Genomic DNA, 17,722 nt, shown 5'->3' with positions numbered 1-17,722 from the left:
TCCTTTTCCCAATGTTAAAGATTTTTTCCCCTTCCTTGTGGGGTATCTATATTTTCAAAGAGTTGATTTAAATTGTTAATACATAACTACAGAATCTATAAGTTACAATCATTTTTTATCTCTAGTTTAACCTAGTTATAGGAAAAAATTCATATAAGCGTTATGTGTTTGTAGTTCCCATTGGCTACACAGAGTATGCAATATATAACAATGTATTAATATGAAAAGCTTTGCCTCTTGAGGGCAATGATTCATCTTAAAGAACCAGACACCGTAGAAAGAAAAAGGTGTTTGCAAAGTTTTATTTTAAAGGATCAAAAATAAATATTGCACATACACATGAGGAAATCTACTGATATTTTCATCCTCCAGTGCATACTTTCAGTACATGGCACCTTCATCTTCTTTATTTAGAAAATAAACTGTTATTGGTCCATAACTGGTGTGCACAGTCTCTGTGACTCTAGCAAATAACCAGGAGCCAAGTCCATATAATAAAGTTGGAATACCTAGAAAACAAATGAATATGTTACTTGTGAAATCAATAGCTATTAATGATGTACTCATATATTTGTCATGGTATAAATCACATAGCACTCTTCAGCAACATCAAGAAATTATAAAGTTACAAAAATATGAGTATACACTGACTGAACCTAAAAGGTCAATTTCATCTATGTTTGTGGAACATAGTAACAATTGTGTAAGCTAGAGATTTAAAAAACTATAGATAAAGCTGATGTAAACTGTAATTCAAAGTACTTTACAAACATTAATTCATTACCTCCAAATAATTATGATGTAATTCTATATTCTTTTCACAAATAAGCAAACAGAGAAGTGTCATTAATTTAGTTGTAGATGCTCCTGATGATTGGCCTTGAGCTTAAATTACTAGGTCATCTTTATTGTGCTTTTAAGTTGGACAGTAATACCGATGGCTAAAATAATTTCTTGTACAACTTAAAAGAAACTGGGTCAAAAAGCTGTCTTCAAAATCTAAGGCAAAACCTAACTGTAAGGAAGATTTTAGTATAATAACAAACATGAGAAAGAAACAATCCCATTAATATTTTTACAACTGATTTGAAAATCTTGCTTCAACCTATTTGAAATAGGTACATAATAGACTGCAATAATATATTTCTTCTTTGGAATATTTCCATTTGTGATTAGTTGCCATTTGTGATACATGAAACTAAATATATACTAGCCAGAGATATGGATTAAGCACTCATATGCACATGACACTAAACTGGACACAAAGCAAACTTTCACAATTCCTATTTCTTTGTAAGACACTTATTTAATCCATGACTATTATTAACATATTAAAAAACATATGTATAAAACCACAGGCACATGAATCAATAACAAATATTGTATAGTCTGCACAAATATTATTGTTCCTGGGTATGAGCTGGACAGCAAATAACAATTTTAAAGGAGAGCTGTGCAACTGGAAAATCACTTTCTTTCTAGATAAGAGGGAAATCAACACATGCTCAGGACTAATCATATTGTTAAATTTTTTTCTTATTTTTCTGCAAGAGTATATTTGCTGTGTTATGTTCTTTTTGAGTGTATAAGTTCATTGGACTACTTTGTGCTTATTCCCTGAAGCTGCATTCCAGCCACTGTGATGCCAGAGATTAATCAGGAGAAGCATCACTAGTTGGCAATGAGAGAGGCAAAAATGCCCATTCAGACTGGCGCCTCTCTATTTTTAGGAATATACTGGGTCACAGCTTGTTACTTTCACAGGGTTCCCTGGAATTCCTATGCAACTTTTCACAGTATATTGCCTTCTTTGCCTTGGTAATACCTCCCCCCAAATCTCTAAATGCCTCAAGGGAACGTCACAAAAAATTCACAAAAACTAGCATCATAAAGCTATTTATAAATCATTCAACCAAAAGGAAATAAAAAGGCAAGTAGGGCTTCCCTGGTGGCGCAGTGGTTGAGAGTCCGCCTGCCGATGCAGGGGACACGGGTTCGTGTCCCGGTCCGGGAAGATCCCACATGCCGCGGAGCGGCTGGGCCCGTGAGCCACGGCCATTGAGCCTGCGCGTCCGGAGCCTGTGCCCCGCAACGGGAGAGGCCACAGCAGTGAGAGGCCCGCGTAAAAAAAAAAAAAAAAAAAAAAAAAAAAAGGCAAGTAGTGGCGTGGAGTGGGGGAGTGGACAAGAGAACGAGAACAGGGCAGGCAGGAGCGAGTGAAGAGTAGAGGGAGCAGCTGAAATAAAAAATAAATTTAAAATATGGTATCACAACTTCAAAAGCTGAAAACAGAGTGAGAAAGAAAAACAGGCTCTAGAAATAATTATACATTTTCCAAATATACTGATAGTAAAATACATAAAATATGACTTTTAAACCAATGCTAAGGACTTACAGTTAAGAAATGGATGGTGACACTGAAAGTTTTGTTTTACAGTATTTATCACAGTTTTCAATTAAAATACTGATACTTTAAAAAAAAATCACACAAATGGTCAATATTTTTTCAGCTAAAATGGAGGACTGATCAAGGATTACTAACTTAATAACTACATTATCTCTTATTAAGAAACAACTAGGAACCATTATCATTCATGCTATTTGATAGGGGGTGGAGATGTAATGTAGGAGTCAGAAATTCTCTAATTTTTTTTTTTATCCTGTAGTCCACTTATTTAATGCAGTCAGGCTAATACACGAAATGGGAAGATTAGCCACATATATAATTTACACACTAAAAAACCCCATAATTTTCTTTACAGCACAAATGCTGTAAAGTCTGTACGGTTTGATGAAAAATTAAATTTTTTCCAGACTGTCTGAAACATATCATAACATCAAAATGAATGTGCAAGTCAGTTCTTTGAACAATAATTCATTTTGAGTCAGCTGAACAGTAGGTAAACCACTGTCAAATTAAGCACTTTAAAAAAATTAGAACTTTGTAGCAAGTCTCCAATTACCCATTCATTCCAATGGTAAACTGCTTTTCTTAAATCTCAATCTACTTCCCAGCAGGATACCCAGACTAGTAAACCATCAGTAAAATGTCAGCTTCCATTGAAAGGAAGGCAGAAGAGAAAGGGAACAAATGGGTAAAAGAGAAAGGGAACCAATGGGTAAAAGAGAAATCTTTATTATTTACAAAATGGAAAAATGAACTACTTTGATAATTACTAATTTGAAAGGAAAGAAGAAGAATAAAATTCTAAGTATTTTTAAATAGAATATGTACTTGATGATCCAGAGGGGCAACTGCACAACATAGAATAGGAAAAAAATCCTATTATCTAATTCCCTACCCTAAGACAAAAATACAATATTAACATTATCAAATTGGTTAATACTCTTAAAATAAAAAATCCAGAAAAAAATAACTCCCTTTATTAGTATAAGCTAATTTGTATTCAAGCATGCTTGTGCAAAAAGTTTTCCTTTTTGTTTAACTTAACTCTTATTCTCTTTTAAACAGAATTTTTAGAATTTTCAAAAGACCATTAAATCACTATTCAGCTTTCTCTTTCACATTAAAAAAAAAAACTACAGCTGCTGTTTCTTTCTTCAAAAGGTTTTACTACTTTTCTGTGTGAGAATGCTCTGGGCATCCTATTTTTCTTTGGATTTCTTTCTACCTAAAAAGAGAAGCCCCTAATCATTAAGCTGGTCTTAAAGTGTTAGGTTTTAAATGGTGAAAACTTTTTTAAAAAAGGCATTGGGCTCACGGTTTACCTATAACCCTCCAGTTATGCTTTTCCTAACCTATTACTCTACATTTGGGAAGAATGATTTTTTTTTGATTCTAAAAATGCTAAAATAAACATATTCTTCTTGAATCTAGTCATCACTCCAGTCTCTCCAAATAACTTTGAACTGAATTTTCTGAGTCACTACACTCCTCAACTTCTTTGCATCAACCTCAAAATTAGTAGGCATGCTCTATATAGTTCATCAGCCAAATAATAAGACATATTTTTTAAAGGATTACACATTGCTGAATAATCTTCTCCTTAATGGACTGAACCCAAGACAGTCCCAGTGGAGCAATGGCTCCAAAATCCCATGACTGCCATATGGGAGTTATTATAAGCAAAAATACACCTACCACATTTAAATTTAAGAAACTATCAGGCTATATAGTAATAGTGCAGCTGCATAGGCGTTTAGCTTTAATTCTGGTTCAAAAACCTGGTTGGGTAACGTGGGTCAGCTTGTACATCTAGATTCTGAATTACTGAAATATGGATTAATTTGATATCAGCTATATGAATAGGTTCCAAACATCCTGAGGCCTATTTTTCACTGACCTAGAAAATATAAAAGATGCACTCATGTCAACGTTCACGCCTCTTCGGTCATTAACCAAAAGATAATAAACATCCAGTAAGAGTTAACACTCTCAGAGTTAGAATATTCCATGAAAACATACCAATATTAAAGAGGTTGTCTTTTAAATATCTTTTAGGCCTAGCATCACTGGTGAAAATCTTTAGTGCTTTTAGTAAAACAAACGCTGGGGTTTCATATAAAGAGAACAAAGAAACTTCAAAAAAGTAGTTCCAGTTTTTATAATATGAACGCACCCACAAAGCGGTGTTCATGGGAACGAATCCTGCCATGCAATTAGGCATTTTTTAAAAACTTAAGAGCCACTTTCCAGGGGCCTACATCCTCCTTCTCACTGCCCAATGCAGGGGTCCTTCTAGTTAAGAGCTGCAGGGTAGCGAGGATGGAATGCTCTCTCCCCGGGGTGATGCAGGGTGGTCCCTAAGTACAGGCATGTCGATAAGCCCCACTTTCCGGGGGACGATTCAGGAGCAACAACTTAGCCCTGACAGGTACCTGCCGGGCGGGGGAATACAGAAGCCCAGGGCCAGGGCCGGGGCTGGAAGGCTGCAGAGTGGGTGGGACGCACAGGCAGCGTCTGGGTAACGCCCCAGCACTGGGCGAAGCGTGGCGAGCGCGTGCGCCCGGGCGAGCCTGCACGGGGCCGGAGCAGGGCTCTCAGGGACGGCGCGGTCTGACCTATGGCCGGGGGCTCGGCCTCGGAGCCAGAGCGTTTGTCAGCGTGCTTTGCAAACAGTGAGGCCATCGTCGGCGCGACGTGCTTCACCGGCCCGGGCCACTCACCGAGATTGATAACCTTGAGCGCCGTGAAGAACCGGTCCTGCCGGGCCAGGTCGTGCCAGGGGGCCTTGGAGCAGTGGTACTTGATGAAGGGGAAGCAGCCGGTGCGCAGGACGTGGTAGTTGGCGCCCTGCACGGGCCAGTTGAAGTGCGAGAGGCCGAACTGGTCGTTGCGGACGGCGCTGTAGGGCACGCAGAAGGAGGTCCAGTGCGGCAAGCGCCGCTGCAGCAGGTGGCGCGTCAGCACCTCCGAGGCGCGGGGCTTCGGGCGGGAGGCGGCGCCCAAAGCCCAGGGCCGGCATAGCAGCAGCCAGAGCACGGCCTCATGGGCCCTCCGCAGCGCCTCCATAACCGGCTTTGCCCGCGTCCCCCGCCCCCTGGCCGCCGTAGGGGCGCGCGCCGCTGGGGGCGGGGCCGAAGGAGCGCGAGCGCTCGCTCGCTCCTCGGGCGTGCGGCGGGGACGCCCAATGGGCGCCGCGCGAGTGTGCGAGACCCCACCGCCCCCGGGCGCGGCGGCGCGTGCGCACAAAGGTCCCGCGGCTTCCTAGGGAGAGTGGAGCGGGGCGCGGGCGGGCAGTCGGCGGTACTCTCGCTGAGGAGGTCGTGAAAACATGACCGAGGACCTCGTGAACTCATTAATAACCCTGAGGAGGGTTGAGGGCGGGCTTCGCGAGTATTATCAGTTTAGGTAAGAGGAAAATTAAACTTTAAAACAATTAAATAACTTAACCACCCTACTGAGTGGCAAAACTCACACCCGTATCTCTTCCAAGCCCCAGGCTCAAGTGCAATCCTTGGTTGGTGGTGTTGAGGAAACCCTTGAGAAGGTGTCCTCAGGGAAGCGAGTTAAAAGTCAAGTCCCCAGATTTGCAGTGGCTGGTAAAGTCGGGGAGCACTTTTGTATTCAGATCCCCGCTGTCGTGTTGTTTAAAATAAGTCCCAGATATTTCAACAGAAAAAGTTTATTTATTAGAAAGTCCTACGTCTCTCCATGCAGTGTGCACCACCACCTCCTTCCTAAGAGTCTGGTGAACGCCAGACCAGGAGTCTTTTAGTTTTAAACCTTAATAATCCTGTCACTCATTATCAAATCTCGTACTTTAGGAAAACCTTTTCTCAAATTTTGCAGCCTCTTGAGGTAATAACTTACATACATCTGCTTTCTAAAGAAGCATTTCCTCTTACATGTGCTAAATTCATGTTTGGAGAAACGATACATAAATAAGATGTGTTTGGAAAGTACTGTATGTAAATGAGACACGTGTAAACACCATATAACAGTTGCTGTTATTGTTGTTGAAGACTCACGTAGGATAGTGTAGGAGAATGTAGGATAGTGTAGCTAGCTCTTACATTCTCCAGTTTTTATTGATTTCTACAACAAGCAATGATTGAGCACCCATAACCATGTGCCAAATCTTGTAGGGTTAAGTCATTTCAGGAGCCTTGTAGTCATGCAAATAATTTAAACTTTATAGGATTCCCTATTAAATTTTGAAAGATTTTAGGGGGAAGCACGATGTAGTTAAATTTGCGCAGAAATGGCTGAAGGGATGCTAAGACAAGTCAGGGAGGTGATTCAATACTGTGATTTCAAATTAAATTTTTAAAAGCACTGGAGTCCTTTTTCAAACAAAATCTGTCATAGAACCCCAACCTATGAAAACTTGTGTTTTATTACTAAACATTTATAAGTGCAAAAATTTAACATTAAAGTTAAATTTTTAAAATGAGTCTAGTTTGTTGTTGTCTTGGGTTTTTATTTTGCTTGTTTTGTTTTTAGCAGAAAAGGAATTTATTGGAAGGAAATTGGATAGCTAAAATAATAAATAGGACGTCTGCAGAACCAAGCTTAGCAATGGGAAGGAATCAAGAGAGACTGGCCGGCAAAGACGTAGGTAAGACCAACAGGAATTAGTATGGTTGGGATGCCGTGGCTGGCCCCATGCCACTGGACTCTTGACCCTGCGGGATTTTTTTGTTTGCTTGGCTTTGTTTTTCTTTAATCTTTTTTTTTTAAGTTGATTTTTTTTTCTTAATTTTTTGGCTGCGTCGGGTCTTAGTTGCGGCACGCGAGATCTTTTTGTTGCGGCACGTGGGCTTCTCTCTAGTTATGGCCGTGTGGGTTTTCTCTTTCTAGTTGAGGCGCGTGGGCTCCAGAGCGCAGGGGCTCTGTAGTTTGCGGCCCGCGGGCTCTCTCATTGAGGCATGCGAGCTCAGTAGTTGTGGCGTGCGGTATTAGTTGCCCGTGCGGCACGTGGGATCTTAGTTCCCCGACCAGGGATCAAACCCGTGTCCCCTGCATTGGAAGATGGATTCTTTACCACTGGACCACCAGGGAAGTCCTGATCCTGCTGTTTCATGCTCAAAAATTTTTGAAGTTGGGGGCTATTGACAACAGTTGTTGCTATAGCAGCCTCAGAACAGTTTATTTCTTATTCCTTTGTTTTGGTTGCATACTATCAAGAAAATCCTGATCCCTTCGGAGAAGTGGATACAGATAAGAGTGGTTTTTAAATGATTCATCTTGAAATCTTGGGCATGTGCTTCAGTTAGAGATGGCAGGAGGAGATTAATTCTGAGATCTACACTGAAATGACTTAACCTCAAATTAATGCATGGGCAGTTTGCAATATGTTAAAAAAATTGACATTATCTCTCCTTTGGCAATATAAAAATCTATTTTTTAAAAAATGAAATTTGAATCAAACATGTGGGGAACCTCTGAATTCTGTCTGAGAAGCCCTAGGTTCTGTAGCATATAATGTAAAACTACTGATAAAGAGAAGCAGATATTTACATAGGTTTCACTGCGTTGTCTCATGAAGGCTTGGGAAAAGGCTGAAGGATTTCTGTTGCAAGACCCTGTCTTGGAAAAACCTCAGCAGTGATGAGGGTTTCTCTAATCCGAGGCTCTTTGATTATCTCTCTTTTCTATTCTAAGGTAGGAAGTTCTTCCAAAGATTTCTGATAGATGTTGGACCACACCCAGGTTTTCAAGAGTGTTTGAATGAAATATTACCCTAACCTAAAGATACAGAGCTGGAGAACATGACATCTAGATATCTCTTCTAACTTTAAGATTTTATGGTACTCCTTCCATAGTTGAAATAAAATAATTTCTCAAAAAACCTACAACTCAGATCAGATGCTTGATTTCCTTTTCAGTTCTAATTCTTCATGGTCATGAAACAAAGGGGCTTAGAAGTTGGCATTCAAAAGCCTGAGTCAATGTTCAAAAATATTGTGTCCAGTAATTAAGAATTAAATGCATTAAATACACGAATACTTAGTTTTCCACAAAGCATGGAGAAATGGCGTATCCCTTAGAAGGAAGCCCTTAAAAATAGCTATCAATAGTGCTACCGTGTACAGCTTTTAACATGTGCATGGGTGTATCATGCTGCTCCTAGAGAGAAGGGAATTTGTTTTGGTTTTGTTTAAAGGCACCTAGGACCTTGTAGATGTTCAGAACATGTTAAAAATGAGTTCTACAAAGTTGATAGTTTGGAATATATTAAAATTAAAAATTTCTGTTCATTAAAAGGCACTATTAAGAGAGTGAAAATGTAATCCAAAGAGTGGGAGAAATATCTGTAATACATATATCTGACAAAGCATTTGGTATCTAGAACAAATCGTTAAAAAAATAATCCAATAGAAAGGTGGACAAAATATTTGAATGGACTCTTCACAAAGGAGAACATCCAGATGTTTAATAATGTGAAAAAGTGCTTTGTTTCACTAATCATATGAGAAATGGGAATTAAAATATATATTACCTTACATATTACACACCCACTAGAGTGGCTAAATTAGAAAAGATAGAAAGTATTAAGAGTTGGTGAGGATATGCAGCAGTCAGAACTTTTATGCATCGCTGGCAACCACTTTGGAAAATTTTTTGGCAGTTTAAATTAAAGCTGAATACATGCATACCTTATGACCCAGCCATACCACTCGTAGGTATATATTTATATTAGTGTGCTCAGGCTGCCATAACAAAATGCCACAGACTGCGTTTAGCCAACCACAGAAATTTCTTACAGTTCTGGGGACTGGGGTGTCCAAGATCAGGTGCCAGCCAGTTGGGTTCCTGGAGAGAGTTCTCTTCTTGGCTTGTATTTTCTTCTTGCTGTATCCTCCCATGGTAGACAGAGTGAGCTCTGTGTCTGACTCTTTCTTTTCTAATGAGGGCACTAGCCCTATTATGAGTCCCACCTTTAGGACTTCATTTAACCCCTATCACCTCCTCCTGTATGAGGCCCTATCACCAAATACAGTCACTTTGGGTATTAGGGCTTCAGCATATTCAGCATATTTTGAGGGGGCACAAACATTCAGTCCTTAGCAATTCCCAACAGAAATTGCGTGCATATGTTTTTCAAAAGACATGTACTAGAATATTCATAGCAGCACTACTCATATTTGTAATACTTAACCAGGAAATTACTCAAATGCCTAGCAGTAGTAGAGCATATACACAAATTGTGGCATATTCACACAATGGAATACTACAGCAACAAGAAAGAATGCTCTACAGTCGCACACAACATGCATGGATCTCACAAACATGAGGAAGAGTGGAAGAATGCAGACACTAAAGAACTTACTGTACGATTTCATTTACATAAAGTATAGAAACTGGCCTAAACTCATCTATGCTGTTAGAAGGGGGATAGCAATCACTCTTGGAGTGGAGAGGCAGTTACTAGGAGGAGTATGAGGTGACTTCTGCGGGACTGGGATTATTCTCTGTTTTTAAAAACATTCTTTTATTTCTATACTTTTTTTAAAAGCAATTTTTTAAGAGTGGTTTTAGACTCACAGAAAAATTAAGAGGAAGGTACAGGTATTTCTCATGAATCCCCTGCCCCACACATGCATAGCCTCCCCCATTATCAGCATCCCCCACCAGAGTGGTACATTAGTTATAATTGATGAACCTATGGATTATTCTCTTTCTTGATCTAGATTCTAGTTAAATGGGTGTATTCAGTTTGTAAAGTACTGAATACAGATGATATGTGCCCTTTTCTGCATGTATATTATACTTCAATAAAAAGTTTGAAAAAAACAATGAGTTCTGCAGGTAGTATTACATAATAACACATCCTGTTATTCACGTTTATTAAGAAATATGTATAGAGAACATATATAGTGGACATGACCGAAACATGACCTTGTACATATATAGCATCTTTTTTCTCATGTTGTTTTGACAACCTTACTGTGAGATCCTGATTTGCTCACATATTTCTAATAGTGTGATTTAAAAGAAAATAGGGTAGGCATGGGGATTTTAATTCACTGCTATTCTCAGGAGAATTAAGGGCAAGATACTAGGTGCATATGTCAGCATGTTGGTAAAAGATAAAGGAATTATTTAAAAGGGATAGAAATATTTACACTTAGGATTTCATTTACAATTTCCAGTTTGAAGCTTTAGGATTTTTGGTTCAAGAAAAGGAGGACCATGGAGTTGCTGCTGCCCCAATTCATATTCCAGCATGTTTTAGAACTTAAAAACAGATACTTCAAAGAACCACCATCCTGAGTCTCCTAGGAACCCAAATCTACTTAATGGCTCAGTGCCCTCTAAGCCCAGCTCAGCACCAGAGGAAGTGGCATGAGTTCCCCCTATAGCTGGAAGAATGCTCCTTCGTTCTCCCTATTCCCATCAGTGGCAAACAGTGCTTGCTGCTCCATTCCTGTATCCTTGTGTGTGCCCTGGCAAGGACAATATACATTGGCTTTATGCAAAATTATCCTCATAGAAGTACTGGGTTATGGCAGGAGTTATTAGGAAAGGAAGGAACTGCTGTATTCTTATCTAGATCTTTTTGAGTCCTTCTGTGGAACTGATTGATGTTCTGAAAGCCCCCAGGCAGTCGGCTGGCAGCTGGGGCTGCTGTTACAAAGAGTGGCAAGAAGAATTACTCTGGTAAAACATTTTATTGTGAACAAAGTGGGTACAGAAATCTCATCCAAAAGCATCTTGTGTCTAAAGTACTCTCAAGTTCTCCCCTCCACTGGAATGTAAACTTTCTAAGGCCAGAGGTTTATGTCTGTTTTATTAACCTTTGTGATCCCAGCACCTAGTAACTTGGCATATGGTAGGTACTCTATTTGTTGAATAAGTGGGAAAAAAAGTGGGTAAAGTGAGTACAATTAGTGTGTTTGAGGGATGTTGAAGAAAGGAAATCATAATATTCAGGATCAGTGGTTTTAATTTTAATTTTGATAGCTGGAGAAATTAAACTACAGAATAGGAAAGAAACTTATCCAAGATCATATACCAGAAACAAGAATCAAAATTCTGGCCTCCCAGCTTTCAGTGAGCTTTTCATTAGGAAATATTTCTATGCTATTCTGACATGGATGCTAGAATCCAGTAGCAAGGAGACATATTTGTGACTCTTTGAAACCAGCTAATGATTTATGCTGGTAGATAACACAATCCATTTCCTGGGCATGTTTTCAATGTTACAATCTTAATAATATGTAGTCAGTGTTTGGGGAAAGCATTTGAAAACATGGCCAAGTAAATTCACCTTGTCATATGGGTCATAATTATGGTCTCAGCTTCATAAAGTGAGCCTTGTTTTACTAACAGATTCATTCATGAATAGCATACAACATTTTTGTAGCAGAAATTATATTTTCATATCAAATTCCTAAGATATTTTGGCTTTGCTGCTGATCTTCAACCGACAGTGACTCTTAGCACTTTAGCTGTGAGTCTTTATGCCCCCTCCCCAGTCTCACTGTCAAGTAGTTAATGATCTATAAACAAATACTGAGATGCCCTAAGGGGGCTCTCCATTTAAAGGGGCCTTTAATCATTTTATAATAGAAATACAGTAGTCCACCCGCTGATTTATGAGTTGTCAGTTTTAGTTTTTGAAGTGGCATTCCACTGGTATTTTCAGATGGGACAGTTTTTTAATTTGCTGTACAAAAGCATTACACTTTATCCAGTTTTTCCCTTCAGAAGAAAACTTGAAAAATGTGAATCTGGGCTTCCCTGGTGGCTCAGTGGTTGAGAGTCCGCCTGCCGACTCAGGGGACGTGGGTTCGTGCCCCAGTCCGGGAGGATCCCACATGCCGCGGAGCGGCTGGGCTCGTGAGCCATGGCCGCTGAGCCTGCGCGTCCGGAGCCTGTGCCCCGCAACGGGAGAGGCCACAGCAGTGAGAGGCCCACATACCGCAAAAAAAAAAAAAAAATGTGAATCTACATTTGCAGTTTCCATTGTAAGAAATACCTTTGTAAGAAATACCTTTTCTTACAATACGGAGTCTTAACCACTGTGCCACCAGGGAAGTCCCCCAAATTCACCAATTTTGATAAGTTGTTTTTAAATGCATGCTGATACGACAGCTGTCACAATACAGTCTAACAAAATGGTTTCAAATGAAGTTAAAGACAACAAGGCGCTATTAGAGCTATCTTATGAAAAAACCCCAAACGAACATGTTGACCAACGCAGTGCATTGATAGGACTCAAAACCCCATGTTTGACCATAGTTAAAAAGAGCCATCTGATGCTAGACTCAAATGTAAAAGTTGCTGACACAATTTAACATCCTTTAGATGTTACACAATTAGTAAGGAGACAGGAAATAGCATTCTAGATCCAAACTGTGGCCCATCTAGCCCAGGACTCTGTCTGGCTCAAGGGAAATTTGGGGACATACATTATGACTCTCAAAAAAAAAAAGATTTTTCACAACAGAATCACTTGCAAAATTTGTTGTAAAACAACTATTTCTATGCATATTGAAAGTACTTTTATCTTTAAAACTGAAAGGCATGCAATAAGGAGTCATAAGGAGTTTGGATACCATCACCAACTATCCCAACTCTAAGCAAGTTATCAAGCTCTAAAACTTGGATTTTATTCGGGGAACCTGAACGAAGAGTATGTAGGAATTCTTTGGACTGCTTTTACAGGTCTAAAATTTTATTCACATTAAAAAGTTTAGTTTTGAGAACTCGGTTTTTAATGGAGAGTGAATCTGGCCATAGTTTGGACACGTATGAGAAATGCTGCTGCTGTGGGTAATAGGCACATTTAGTCCAAGCCAGCACTTCAGTGAACCACATCTGTGGTTCAGCTCTTTCTTTTTATTCCTTCTTGCTATTTCGAATAAAGTAAGATGTTAAAGCTAACTACATGCTCTATTAATTATATGAAGGTGAACTTGAGTCATATTTGTTACTGAAGATGATTAATAATTACCAGTTCTGCACATGTTTCTAGTGCATTTCAGTAAATAAACAGGGTACATTGTTGGGTAGTAATTGATTAATTAGCACATTCATCCTACACAGCTCGATGGTCTAAGGATGCTGAGTTTGAGATATTGCTCATAATTATTGCAAGAAACAAATCTGTTCCATTTCTCAGTTTATTCTTCTGTATGCTGAGATTTTTTTTTTTCTAAATCGAATGTTTAATGGTTCAAAACCTTATAGGTTTTATTCAGATAAATCAACTCATGAAAAATTGCTAGTCATAATCTCAGAATCTTTTTTTTGTGCGAACTAGGGTGAAAACTTTTACAAGGCTAATTTTAACATTAGATCTTGCTGTTAAACTGGATCAAACACTGTAAATATAGGGCACTTTCCCACCATGCAGGAAATGCTCATTGAGCACCTATGCACAACAGGGGCTCTGGAATCTCATTTGTTTCCCAACCACATCAAATAAGCTCGGGATTGCAAGTGTCATCGGGTTGGCACTTCGCAGCACCAAGCAAATATACTGTGTAATCTTCAGAGAAGTGCAACAGCATGTATTGGTCACCATTTTAACTATGCAGCAATTCAGGATTTTTTTTTTCTAATTTATTGACCCAGCATGTGGTTGAGAGATAGTGTAGTTGAGAGAGCCTTGGACAGGGAGTCAGGAGTCCTGGGTTCTACTACTCTATCTGTATTTTTTCTTGAAGAAGCTTTGTGACTCTGGGCATATCATTACTCCCTTCTCTAAGCATGGATCACTCATCTGTAAAATGAAGGCTTCAACCAGGGGTGATGAGGTACAGTGAGGAGCCCAGACTGAAGAGATAGATAGACCTACGTTTGAATCTGGACTCCCTATTACTGTTTTTTATGATTTTAGGGAAATTACGTAACCTCTCTGAGTTTCTGCTCTGTTTGCTTGAGTTTATTGTAAGGACCAAATGATATATGCAAATAGTTTGTGAACTATAAATTACCATGTGAATATAAGGCATTGTTAATATTATTAACTATCTTAACTGGTTGTCATTAACATGATATGTGGAAGGATGCGTCGAAATGCCCACGTGCTGGTCTAACAATAGAGGATCAGTAACATCCTTACGCCGTTATTAAAATGGCATTGGGTAGGAATTTCTGATGTGTCTTCATAATTTATTGCTAAGTGAAAAACACAGTCTGCAAAACAGTATGTCTGATATAATCCTATTTAAAAAATTATGTACACAAAGATATAATAGAACTCAATATATATGTGATAATAGAACAATTTTTATATATATATATATATATATATATATATATATATATATATATATATAAATTGAGTGACTCTTTCTACCGATAGGTACTATTCTAGGAGCTGGGCTATATCTTTATACTTACAGTCCTTTGGGTGAGACAGATAATTAAAAAATAGGCAAATCTATTATGTAATATCACATATTGTTAAGTGCTTTGGAGAAAAATAAAGGAGGGTAAGGTGTTAGAGAATAAGGGAGTGCTAATTAGGAAGGGTGGTCAGGAAGGGCCCCTCTGGTCTACTGACAGTTGAGCAGAGACTGAATGCAGTGAGTGAGCCCCAGAAATTTCTGGGAGAAGAGTGTGCCAGGCAGAAGTTAGCAATGTAGAGGCCCTAGGCAGGAGTAATAGCAGATACACCCCAAATCCTTAACCGTAGTTAATCTCCAGGTGGTGAAATAATTTTTGATTTTTTAGTTTATTCCCTGTGCTTTTCTGTTTTTCAAAAGGTTTTTGTTTTGTTTTGTTCTACTTATTCGTTTTTTTGAAGAAGCTATGTGATCCTATTTTTTTTTAATCATGAGTATGTGTTTTTGTAATTAGAAAAATTAAAATCCAGATATACTGAAAGACAAAGTCATCTTAAGAAAAATGCTCATAAGTACTTTTAAAAGCTTACATCATCTATAATTTTCTGTTTTCATGGTTTTAGTGCCAAGAATCTATAAGCTGGTAGTGAGAATGAAGGAAGCAAAGGGATTTCTGCCCTGGCAATGAAATTTAAAGAAGTGTTTTAGCTATAACAATTAGTGTGGACTTTATGGAGGGATATAGAATCATCCTACTTTCAGCTCCCTGTTCAGGCCTTGTTGCAGGGATGTCAGAGTACTTCGGAGAAAGGCAGTGCCTGCCCACTTTTAGATGTGGCCCAGGAAACAGTGCATTTTGGGAGATGTTTAAAAATATAGGATTAAAGCTGCCCATTTATGCAGCCTGAGGGAGGACATCTGCTACATAGCAAACTGGAATGTTACAAAATACATCTTCCATCTCTTTTTGAGTCCAGGTACAAATTAAAGTTCAGAGATAGAACTCTAGCTATTCATCCTGCACAGAAAAGCAGATATGAAAAGAAGACATGCTCTGGTTTATACAGGGACATTTAAAGCTTTTATTCACATTTCAATCCCATCTATTTTCACTACGATCTTCTAGTTACAGGAGGTACTCATTATATCAGTTTAGATAAAAATGCTTTCAAAAAAAAATGTTTCCATTACTTTAGGTGATTTGCAATACCTAAGAGTTCAGTGCAAGAAAGTGAAAAACCCCCAAAATGAAAGACGTGATTCCAGTCTAAAGAGCATGTTTGGCTTGCTACTATTTTGTCAAAAAAATTTCCTCCAAGAGAAAGCCATTGGCATTGCAAAGAACTATTTTAAATTATAAAATACGTTGTAACCATTTAAAATCACATCCCTTTTTTAAACTTCTTTTTAAAAATTTATTATTATTTATTTTCTTTTATTATTTTTTTGGCTGCATCTGGTCTTAGTTGCAGCATGCGGAATCTTCGTTGCAGCATGTGGAATCTTTGTTGCGGCATTCGGGATCTTTCCTTGCGACCCACAGTCTCTTTGTTACCGTGCTTGGGCTTCTCTCTAGTTGTGGCATGCAGGCTTCAGAGTGCGTGGGCTCTGTAGTTTGTGGCACGTGGGCTCTCTCATTGAGGCGTGAGAGCTCAATAGTTGTGGCTTGCAGGCTTAGTTGCCCCGAGGCATGTGCGATCTTAGTTCCCCTACCAGGGATCGAATCCATGTCCCCTGCGTTGGAAAGCGGATTCTTTACCACTGGACCATCAGGGAAGTCCCAAAATCACATCCCTTTTCGATGGTAGGTGGGGAAACTTAAGAGGCTGAACTAAGTTGCAAAATCCTTTCATCCATTATTTCCAGTAGATGGAAGAGAAAGCTAGAAGAAAAAAATCACCTTCTTGTGTGATACATGCCCTTTTAATACTTTGATGATGGTGGCATAGAATCATAGAACATTAGAGCTAGGATTAAGCTTAAATATCAGTTCCACTTTCTTATTTTACATGCCAGAAAACCGAGAACTAGAGAGGAGAAATTATTGTCCATTAAGGAAAGAACTGGAACTGAAACTCATTAAGACAGTTAAATCTAAAGCAGATGTTATATATATATTCCATACGCATTTAGAATAACTACAAATGCCACCTAATCACTATCTGTCCCTCCAAACCTTTGCAGATGGCAGAAGCATTCACCCTTTTATGCATCTCTGTTTACATGAGTAGGTATCACACTAAAGTCATGGTCTGAATTCTAGAATACTAAGGGTATTAAGCTTAGAATACCCTACCATGGTGCTAGGGAATAGGCCATTACTGTCTGGTGACAGCTTTGGGAACTTGGAGCAGGAAGGTGGTTATGATATTCCCAGGCCATGTCCCTAAGTTAATTATCACTTTGGATAGCAGAACTCACAATGAAGAAATTCATATTTTGCTTTCCCAACCTCCCCCAAATTAAGTTTTTGTTTCACTTGCTCCAGTAATTAAAAACAGGTTCATTACAAGACAGAAAATACAGAAAGAAAAAAATCCCATTAAGGGATTACAGTCTTGTGTGTATGCTTGTGTGTGTGTGTGTGTGTGTGTGTACATATATGTACACATTTTTAAAAAGTCATAATTTGGAGTCATAGTTTTCATGCTGTTTTAAAATATGCTTCTTTAATTCATAATAATTAAATATCATTTCATTTACTTCTAATGTAACATATTCTCCTAATACATGATTTTTTAAAAACAGTTTTTTGAGGTATAATTGACATTCAAACACTGCCCTTACTTAAGGTGTACAACTTGATAAGTTTTGACATCCAAGAGGCCATTTTCACGATCAATATAGTGAAGCCCCAGAATTTCCTTCTGCCCCTTTGTAATCCTGCTCTTCCCCTTCCCTACTCTCCCACTTCCCACCCCTAAGCACTGTTGATCTGCTTTTTGTCACTGTAGTTTGTATTTCCTAGAATGCTATGTAAATGGATATGTACTTTTTTTTTTTTTTTTTTTTTTTT

General features: G+C 38.8%; 1 protein-coding gene and 1 long non-coding RNA gene across 2 annotated transcripts in view; one reads left to right on the top strand and one right to left on the bottom strand.

Annotated features, from left to right (window-relative positions):
• Positions 1-283: 283 nt before the first annotated feature.
• On the bottom strand, positions 284-5,593 carry CUNH15orf61 (chromosome unknown C15orf61 homolog). Its single transcript, XM_027123418.1, has 2 exons — positions 5,128-5,593; positions 284-509 (listed from the first exon to the last, which is right to left on the bottom strand). Exons 1-2 carry the CDS (start codon positions 5,471-5,473, stop codon positions 382-384), a joined length of 474 nt encoding a protein of 157 aa, XP_026979219.1. The 5' UTR covers positions 5,474-5,593; the 3' UTR covers positions 284-381.
• Positions 5,594-5,698: 105 nt separating this feature from the next.
• LOC113629169 (uncharacterized) overlaps positions 5,699-17,722 on the top strand; it is a 191,166-nt gene continuing 179,142 nt past the window's right edge. The window contains exons 1-2 of the long non-coding RNA XR_003436414.1: positions 5,699-5,812; positions 6,911-7,022. This is a non-coding gene — a long non-coding RNA (uncharacterized LOC113629169). The remainder of the gene's footprint in view (positions 5,813-6,910; positions 7,023-17,722) is intronic.

This window comes from Aethalodelphis obliquidens, unplaced genomic scaffold (assembly GCF_003676395.1).
Source record: "Aethalodelphis obliquidens isolate GAN/ISIS:26980383/991018 unplaced genomic scaffold, ASM367639v1 scaffold26, whole genome shotgun sequence".
Classification (NCBI taxonomy): domain Eukaryota; kingdom Metazoa; phylum Chordata; class Mammalia; order Artiodactyla; family Delphinidae; genus Aethalodelphis; species Aethalodelphis obliquidens.
Note: the sequence above shows the minus strand (reverse complement) of the source record. Positions and strands in the feature narration are given on the sequence as shown.